This window comes from Peromyscus eremicus, unplaced genomic scaffold (assembly GCF_949786415.1).
Source record: "Peromyscus eremicus unplaced genomic scaffold, PerEre_H2_v1 PerEre#2#chr22_unloc_1, whole genome shotgun sequence".
In the NCBI taxonomy this organism is placed as follows: Eukaryota; Metazoa; Chordata; class Mammalia; order Rodentia; family Cricetidae; genus Peromyscus; species Peromyscus eremicus.
The window spans coordinates 498,040-508,553 of NW_026734286.1; the positions used below are offsets into that span (position 1 = coordinate 498,040).

The 10,514-nt window shown below is 37.4% G+C and overlaps 1 protein-coding gene across 1 annotated transcript; it reads left to right on the forward strand.

Moving 5' to 3' along the window:
• Positions 1–682: 682 nt before the first annotated feature.
• Positions 683–1,624, forward strand: LOC131900498 (olfactory receptor 2Z1; the record flags this gene model as incomplete). Its single annotated transcript, XM_059251724.1, has 1 exon — positions 683–1,624. A coding segment is annotated over exon 1 (942 nt), but the record flags the coding sequence as incomplete, so codon positions are not given.
• Between the last annotated feature and the right edge of the window lie 8,890 nt (positions 1,625–10,514).

Below are 10,514 nucleotides of genomic sequence, written 5' to 3' on the forward strand. Positions count from 1 at the left end.
ACCTCAATGTTTTAAAGGAATCAATGGCAACTTTTTAATTTCCATGTTTTTACTTTTATTTGATGCACATGCATGTGTTTGTACATTCTTTTATGAAAGGTTCACTTGTGTAGGTGAGTGCACGTGCATATTGAGGCATGTGTTTAATCTCCCTCAGTGGTTCTGCAAATTCTATATTGCTGCCTAGCATCTAAACTGAATCCAGAGTTTGCCAAAGTGGCTGATCTAGCTAACCAACTTACCGAAGTGTTCCAATGTCTAAGCAGGTGGAGACATTCTAAGCAATGAAATTATAAGTAAACTGCTACACCTACCTGGCATTTACATGGATCTAGGGACCTGACCTCTGACAATCACACTTGCTGCTTATGCATCACACATTTTAACTACTGATCCGTCTTCCCAGATTCAATGGATGGCATTTGATTGGAGTGTGGCCAAAGATTTCCTTCATATATTCAAGTTGCTTACATTCTTCTTCATGTCTAGCAGGCATTATTGACCAAAAAAAGGATTCATTCTCTTAATCACTGGTTCTACTTGTGGCTGTGTAACTCTTCTCAAGATGGCATTCTAGGCAGCCAAACTTGAGAGAAATTTTCATGTGAGATGAAAGTGACTTGCCATCTTGGGTTTTTAATATAAGTCTGTTACTCCTTCAGTTAAGCATTTTACATTAGACATGAGTAATATGAATCAATCAGATACCTCCAATTTCGTCCTGATAAGCCTCTTCAGCAGATCTGGTTCACATGAACTCCTTTTCTCCCTTGTGGCTGCCATATTTATCATTGGCCTTCTGGGAAACACTATTCTACTCATCTTGATCCGGTTGGACTCCAGACTCCACACACCCATGTACTACCTGCTGAGTCAGCTTTCCCTCTTAGATGTTTGTTTCCCCCTCATCACCATACCCAAGATGGTATCAGAATTCCCTAAGAAAGAAAGCTTGATTTCCTTTGGAGGCTGTGCAGCACAAATATTTTTCCTGACCATGATGGGTGTGGCTGAAGGAGTTCTACTGGCCCTCATGTCTTATGACCGCTTTGTGGCAGTGTGCCATCCCCTACAGTACCCTATACTCATGAGACATCAAGTGTGCCTGTTTATGGTGGCCTCTTCCTGGCTAGCAGGTGTGCTCAATGCCTCCATCCAGACTTCCATCACTCTGAACTTTTCCTACTGTGCCTCTCGAGTTGTAGACCACTTTTTCTGTGAAGTGCCAGCCCTGCTAAAACTCTCCTGTTCAGATACTTCCATATATGAGTTGGCACTATCCATCTCTGGAGTGCTGATCCTCATGCTCCCCCTTTTACTCATTATTACTTCATATGGCCATGTTTTGAGGGCTGTTCTGCACATGCACTCACAGGAATCCCGAAATAAGGCCTTCACTACCTGCTCTTCACACATCACAGTAGTGGGACTCTTTTATGGTGCTGCAGTATTTATGTACATGGTACCTGGTTCATACCACACCCCACACCAAGACAACATGGTCTCCCTTTTCTACAGCCTCATCACCCCTACTCTCAATCCCCTCATCTACAGTCTGAGGAACAGAGAGGTGCGGATTGCTTTCTTAAAATTGTTTAGCAGATTTAGAAACAAGCAAAAATTATTATTATTATTATTATTATTATTATTATTATTATTATTATTATAGGAGAAACTGTTGGGACGATTATGGTGGTGCTTCATCCTACCTGATTTCTAAATTTATCTATCTGTGGTACAACTAACTGCAAAGGACTTATTTTCAAAACTAATTGTCCTTTTCCTCAGTCCTATAAATGGTTGAGCTCCCGTTTCTTCTACAGGTCTATAGGAAACAAAAGTAACGATGCCAATCACTTTTCAGTTATCATCTCTCTGGTAATGAAGTGTTTTCATAGATGAATGGCACTGTAAAGGTCATGTCTTTCTGTTTTTTAATTGATAATTTGGATACTAAAAATTTATGTGCATTGATTGGTGGTTCTACTAAGCATTTGGTTTGTTTTCATGACAGTTTTGAGATTTAGGAACTATTACAATTTATATTTAAGAAAATAGATAAGATACACATGAATAAAGTAATTCACCAGAGGTAACAAAGGAAATAATGGCATAGTTATAGCTTGCATTTGTAATACTTATAAAAAAGTGAAGTTCACAGTCACTAGAATGATTGATTGACTGATACACAGAGAACTGGTCAGTATAACAAGTAAGTATGTGTATGTGAGTGTTCAAGTGTACAGGGAAAGACAGTGTATGTTGGATATATTGAACTGGCAATGTTTGTATATACCAGATTTTTAAAGATATGAATAACTGCTTTCAATGATAGTTCAAGTCAAATTAAATAGTATTTATAAAATAATCTTCGAAAGTTTGAGGTTTGTTGAGTTGATTAGAATCTTGCTCCTTTTTAATATCATTTAATATTTTTTCAAAGAATTGTCATTGTATTAATTCTTTAGCAAATAAGCATAAAGATTTTGGACAAAGACTAACTTTGAAAAATCTGTTAAGAATATTATTGAGAAATATAGTTGTAAAATGAATTTCATGTATTTCAAGTAAATATCTTGATGATCCTGGATTATATATTCCCCTTTGAATAATGATCAAGATCATAAATATACACATATGTGAAGACATTCACAACCACATGTACAGTCTCATACACACATAAGAGACTGTGCATATAATAGTACATGGATATATTTATCTCTGAATCTTCCTTATTTCACTTAATGTGATCAATTTTTCTTAAAATGACACATTTGTTCTTCTGTATGGCCAGACAATATTTCACTGGGTACATGTACCACATATTCTATGTTCAAGCACCTGTTGATGGATACCCAGAGGATTCTATGTCATGGCTATTGTGAATTATGTTTCCATAAACATAGCTTGGAAAACAATCCTGTATTATAATGAATTCTATTTCTCCAGGTTTATATATAAAAGGGGTATTGATAGATTAGATGCCAATTAAACTCTTAGATTTTTTTTTTAGGAACGTCCATTCTAGTGTCCATAGTAGAACCTTAGTTTACATTCACACTAGCTGAATATAAATGTGCTTTTCCTCCTAAGTCTTCATCAGCATTTACTATCCTTGTTTTCTTGATGAAAGCAATACTGGGTGGAGTTAGATGAAATCTTGGTGCAATTTCATTTGCATGTCTATAATTGTATGAATGCTAAACAATTTCCATGTAATTATTGGGCATTAGTAGTTTAAGTTTTACTTTATGTTTATGAAAATGCTTTCCTTAATATGTATATTGTACCACTTATGTGCTTGTTGCCCATGTAAGTCTGAAGGATATCTCATTCTCTTGAACTGAAGCTATGGATCATTGTGAACTACTATGTGGGTACTAGGAACTGAGCCCAGGTTCTCTTCAGGAGCAAGAAGGGCTCTTTTACCAACTGAACCATCTTTCCACATCTGCCATTAGTACATTTAAAAACCATTTTTAGATTTAAAATTATTTTTAAAATTTATATATAGAATAAGTTTCATTATGACACCATAGGCTCTTAAGGGATTAATAAGCATTTGATAAGTAAGTGGTATATTGGAACAGTAATGAATGGATTTGTAAAGAGGTAGAAAGAACAGTATTCTATATCAGGGGATGACTTGGCAGAAGACATGACATGGGTTCAGATTCTGTGAATTAATGCAATTAACTTAGTATTGGATAATGTATTCATGTTCTCTTCCCATGGAAATTTCATTTCTCCCACTCTCAGCATTCCCCAGCTACCATTAATATCCTATAAGCTTCCCCCTTCCATATATATTCATGGGTGTTGTCATTGTTCAAGTCTTGTCTAGGAAGCCATATTAAGAGGACTTCATAGGTATAGACTCTCTGACATTTTCAAGTCTTCAGTTGTAAGTATACAACCTGGAGTAATTACAGAAACCAGGAAAATAAAAGGGGACCATGGCTGGAAGGGGTGCAACAGAAAGGGAAATAAAAGGATGCAAATAATTTGTAGAGAAAATTGGCAAAATGATGGAAGCTTTAATTGGAGAGACAGATTAAAATAGAAAAAAGTGGTAAAATAACAGTAAGGATGTCTGAAAAAGTCATGAACAATCACATTATTATTGAATGAAAAAAAAAGAAATAAAGGGAAACACTTCTCCCAAATATTGTAGAGGAAAAAGTTTATTGTATATAAAGGAGGGAATATAGCCAGAGACAGAGACATCTGAGAGAGTCTGGGATTGGACATGACCCTGATTCATGTGAGGAAAGTAGGGAATAGGAAGATGGGAGGGAGGGGAATCAGGTGCAGTAGCCAATGGCAAATGGGCAGGTACCCAATATGGTTGACTTATATAGGGAAGAGCAGTACAGCCCTCTGGACAGTAGAGTTTACAGGATGGGGCAGGTATGTAAGCTAGGAAGACCCTATAACAGGTAGGGACTGAGGGATGCTGAGAGAATCTGGCAGCCAGATTCATTTTGATACATTAAATAGGCACCTCAGCTATTTGTCCCAGGATTTGAAAATTAACAATTATCTTTCTACATATGATACATAAAACTCAGCATATATACATATTTATTTTAAAAGACAAGTTTTCCATCTGGCCTGACAAGGTTTCCTCCAAGAGTCATAAACTATATAATCAAACCCCCAACACTGGGCATGAGAAGCCTCATTTTGACTTGTTGGCCAGAGTTGTCAAAGAGACTGTCAAAACATCGATGAGCTACTGCCCTTGCTTGCTTTCCAGAGGTGAAAGGTATGTTCCCATTGCTGAAGACACCATGTCTATTGGACACAGGACCCAAATGACCTTCATTGAATAGGATGTGAAAGCTACTTCATAAGGGCTAGCATTCATGATACGAGAATGTTGTATTTAAGCTTCCAAAAGAAGAGAGCAATTAATAATCCTTCCCATCTATGATACTTAGGAACTGTTACCGCTCTATTTGACAGCATGAGAAAGAGGGGCCTAAAAATGAAGTAGACTAAAGTCACATAAAATGAACAACTTTATTCAGGGCATCAGACAAGTTGTATTATGAGGGCATTCTAATGATTAAGCATGGTCATGTGAACAAAGTTTATTTGAGTTCAAGTTGTATAAAGTAATAAGGGTCCAATCACATTAGTTTACACTATATACAGTCATGAGGACAACTTGTGTGTGAAAACATTTTTCTGAATAATAATCAGCAAGATGATGGGTAATCTGAAGCAAAACCCACTCCTATTTCATACACCTGTGAGGGGCAAGAAAGCACATTCCAATAACAACCCATGCTATGGAGGAACAAAGATTATAATACTGGTTTTTTTATTATTTTATATTTTACTTCGAGTTTTCTCACAAGGCCTCAAAAAGAAAATCTCACAGAGCTTCAATTGTGGACCATGTTCCAAAATCACACAAGGACCAGCATAGCATGACAACTCCAAGGCACAAAAGTGGCACACATGCTATATTAGTTATTTTTTATTATGTGAAACACAATCATGAGCAAGGCAACTTAAGGAAGAAATTTATCTTACACTTACAATTTCAGAGGGATAGAATCCATGACAGTGATGGCTATTCTTGGTTATTAACCTGTCTACATCTAGAATTAACTAAAACATAAAAATGGGAGGACATACCTATGAGAGAATTTTGCTTAATCTGAAGTGGGAAGACAAAATTTTAGTCCAGATTATTGAAGTGGGAAGACATACATTTAATCCAGATCATTTGAGGTGGGAAGACTCACCTCTAATCTGGGCCACACCTTCTGATAGAAGTCTATAAGGACATGGAAAAAGGAAGTTTCACTCTTTGCCTGCTTGCTCTCCCCTTGATAACAAGTCCATTTCTTCACTGAAATTGGAGTCTATTTCTTCAGGATTCCAGCGTATATTGAAAATCAACTGAGATATCAAGCTTTGTGTACTGAACAACTACTGCATTCTTGGATCTTCCACCCAGAGCTAGAAATTATTTGATTTGCTGGGCCACAGTCTGCAAATTATTCTAATCAATTCCCTTTATAAAGACAGACTCATTCTATAAGTGTTGTTATTCTTGAGAACCTTGACTAATACAGTGATTTTGGAGAAGAGGTGGCAGGCAGAAAGGAACATCTGAGACAAAGCAGCAGCTGAGAGTTCACATCTTGAGCCACAAACAGAAAACAGAGAGCACACTGAGAACAGTACTTCAAATCTGCCTGCAATGGCATACTTCCTCCCAATATTCTCCCAAACATGCACCAATACCCCAATATTCACATGCTTGAAACTTGAGGTAGACATCTCATTCAAACTTAATACACATATCTTGGCAGTAAACAATAGCTCTCTTGTTGGACTCCAAGCCATGCTTAACATGTCTGGTACTGTGAAACTAGGCACCTATAGGGGTTAGTCAAGTCCTAAGTCTTTGAGGAGAACTTACAGTTGACATTTTACTAAACCAGCATAATTCCTAAATATATTCTAAATAGTTATCCTTATGCACAGAGATAAATGTAGTTCTTGCCCAAATCAAAGAAACTTCTCTTTGTAACAGAGATCATTACAGGAAACCACAATTAATCAAAGCACAGAGAGCAAGATGGTGGGGTATTCAGTCCCAACCAATAAACCTTCAACACAATTGCTTAACCTACGGCTTGGGGACCATGGCAGAAGAGTGGGCAGACAGATCCTAAGAGTCAGAGGTTTCTTCTGATATGCTTTTAAGATGCTCGTACTCTCTCACAGTCTCAATTCACTCCACTGAAATATAGAGTGGCTGCTCCCTTTTTACTCCTAACAATACATTATTTACTGTCTATACAGGACAGTGAAATATTTCAGAATTTAGAGGTTCTGAGTCTACCCAGATACTATAACCATAATTCTAACTCAAAATGGCATCAAAATCTACTTTTAGAGTGGAGTATGCTAGGGAATTGTATACCTTAAAAAAGAAATAAAAATGGCTAAGAAATAATCTCTGTCTTAGGTTGGTGAGTGCCCCCCAGAAATTACCCATCTCTGAATACTCATTATCATACAGGCTCAATCGTACGTGAGCTGCAGAGTTAACTGCTACCAAAGATCTCAAAGTAGCGCTGGGCTTGCAATCTGTGTGTTTGACACAAAAAAGACCAACAGAAGTCCTAACCCACTCATAGCCAGTAGGCTAAAGGCAACTGAGCCATTCCCTTCCTTAACGAGCCTTACTGCCAATTGGAGTCCTTGTAAGATGGTATCCCAAAAGCAAAAGGAAATTAAGTTTATAAATTTATAACTTTCAAAGCCAATCAAAATGTATATAACTATTGAATTAAAGTTATCATGCCCAATAGAATGAAAGATTAACTAACTGTGGTAGCTACTTTTGCTGCCAAGGTCTCCACTGTGCTAGCTGTAGTAACCAATTATGAAATAGTAATCCCAGAAATAGTAGCAGTGGTGGTGGCTGTGTGGCCTGGGTAGGTGTCTCCATGACGGGTAAGGTGACCTGCTGACGTCCCACGCAACCTAAGTCAGAAGCTCATTTTTTAGTGAAAGGGGGGACCTGTAGGGCCCTGGCTCCCGTTTTGGGTAACTGTTGCCTTGCTTGCTGACCTTGACCTCGATATCCTCCCTATGCTAATTCCCTGCCAGGTTTCACCCTCCTGAATGCTTAAGGGAAGTTCCTTGTCTGTTTATCCTGCGTATTGGGCATTAACAGCTTAGATGCAAGATTGTAAAACATTGGTAGCGAACTTCTGCCCTCCGGGGTTCTCCCATTGTGCTGTAAGCCTGTATTTAAGACCTCTTCCCTCCTCCAATAAATGACATTCGGCATTAAAAGAAAGAAAGAAAGAAAGAAAGAAAGAAAGAAAGAAAGAAAGAAAGAAAGAAAGAAAGAAAGAAAGAAAGAAAGAAAGAAAGAAAGAAAGAAAAAGAAATAATCTCAACAAAAGTTTATTATTCTTAGCAATTAGGGAAATACAAATTAAAACACCCCAGTCAGAATGACTAAAATTAACAACCACAACAAAACAAGCAACCAATACTACCAAGGTTGTGGAGAAAAATGAACCCTCATTAATTGTTGCTTGAATTGCAAACTGGCATGATTACTCTGGTAATCAGTACATAGAATTCTATTTTTTTAAACATATTTTTTCATTTTACATGCCACCCACAGTTCTCCCTCTCTCCCCTCCTCCCACTCCTTCCTCCACCTCTCCCCCCATCCACTCCTCTGAGAGGATAAGGATTCCCATGGGGAATCAACAAAGTTGGCACATCAAGTTGAGGCAGGCCCCAGCCAATTCCTACTGCATCAAGCCTGAGCATGGTATCCCACCATAGGGAATGGGTTTAAAAAAGCCAGTTCATACACCAGGAATATATCCTAGTCCCACTGCCAGGGGTCCCACAAACAGACCAAGACACAAAACTGTGACTCACATTAAGAAAGCCTAGTTCAGCTCCCTGTGGGTTCCCCAGCTGTCAGTCCAGAGTTTTGTCTATTTTCCCCTCCCTGGGCAATCCATGCTTATCCCCCTTAGTGACTTCCTTGTCAGCTAGTTTCTCTGGGTTTGTGGACTGTAGCCTAGTTATTCTTTGCTTTATATCTAATATCCACTTGTCTTTCTGGGTCTGTATTACCTCACTCAGGATGATTTTTTTCTGATTCCATCCATTTGCTTGTACATTTCATAATGTCATTATTTTTACTGCTGAAAAATTCTCCATTGTGTAAATGTACCACATTTTCTTTGTCCATTATTCAGTGGAGGGACATCTAGATTGTTTCAAGGTTCTGGCTATTACAAATAATGCTTCCATGAACCTAGTTGAGTAGGTGTCCTTCTATTATTATTGAGCATTTTTGGGTATATGCCCAAGAGTTGTATTGCTGGGTCTTGAGGGAGATTGATTCTCGAATTTATGAGAAACTACCATACTGTTTCCAAATTGGCTGTACAAGTTTGTACTCCAATCAGCAGTTGAGGATTGTTCATCTTACTACCCATCCTCTCCAACATAAGCTGTTCACCTTACTACCCATCCTCTCCAACATAAGCTGTCATCTTAATAGTGTTTTTGATCTTAGTCATTCTGACCAGTGTAAGATGGTATCTCAAAGTCGTTTTGATTTTCAGTTCCCTTATGGCTAAGGATATTGAGAAATTCCTTAAATGTCTTTCAGCCATTTGAGATTCTTCTGTTGAGAATTTTCCGTTTAGATCTGTACCCCATTTTTAAATTGGATTATTTGGTATGTAGATGTCTAGTTTCTTGAGTTCTTTATATAATTTGGAGATAGCCCTCTTTAAGATGTGGGGTTGGTAAAGATCTTCTCATTCTATAGAGAATGTTTTGTCTTATTTATCATGTCCTTTGCTTTACAGAAGCTTCTCATTTTCAGAAGGTCACATTTATTAATTGTTGCTCTCAGTGTCTATGCTACTGATGTTATATTTAGGAAGTAGTCTCCTGTGCCAATACATTTGAGGCTACTTACCACTTTCTCCTCTATCAGGTTCAGTGCAACTGGATTTATGTTGAGGTCTTTTAGCCACTTGGATTTGAATTTTGCACAGGGTGATAGATATGGATCTATTTGCATTCTTCTACATGTTAATATCCAGTTCTGCCATCACCATTTGTTGAAGAGGCTTTCTTTTTCCCATTATACAATTTTAGCTTCTTTGTCAAAAATCAGGTGTTCATAAGTGTGTGGATTTATGTCAGGGTCTTCAATTCAATTTTATTGATCCACATATCTGTTTTTATGCCAGTACCAAGCTATTATTATTTACTATAGTTCTATAGTAGAGCACGAAGTCAGGGAAGGTGATGTCTCATGAAGTCTCTTTATTATACAGGATTGTTTTAGCTATCCTGGGGGTTTTGTTTGTTTGTTTGTTTGTTTGTTTGTTTTTCATAAGAATTTGAATATTTTTCTTTTGAGGTGTGTGAAACATTGTGTTGAGATTTTGATGGGATTGCATTGAATCTATAGATTGCTTTTGGTAAGATTGCCATTTTTACTATGTTGATCCTACCTATCCAAGAACATGGGATACATTTCCATTTTCTGATATCTTCTTCAATTTCTTCCTTCAAAGACTTAAAGTTATTTTCATATATGTCCTTCACTTGTTTGGTTAGAGTTGCCTCAAGATATTTTGTATTATTTGTGACTATTGTAAAGGCTGATATGTCTCTGGTTTCTTTCTCATCCCATTTATCACTTGTATATAGGAGGGCTGCTGATTTTGTTGAGTTAATCTTGTATCCCACCACATTACTAAAGGTGTTCATTACCTGTAGGAGTTCCCTGGTAGAATTTTTGGGGTCACTTACGTATGCTATCATATCATCTGCAAATAGTAAAAGTTTAGCTTCTTCCTTTCCAATTTTTATCCCCTTGATCTCCTTTTCTTGTCTTATTGTTCTAGTTAGAACTTTGAGTATTAAATTGAATAGATATGGAGAAAGTGGACAGCCTTGTGTTGTTCCTAATTTTAGTGGAATCT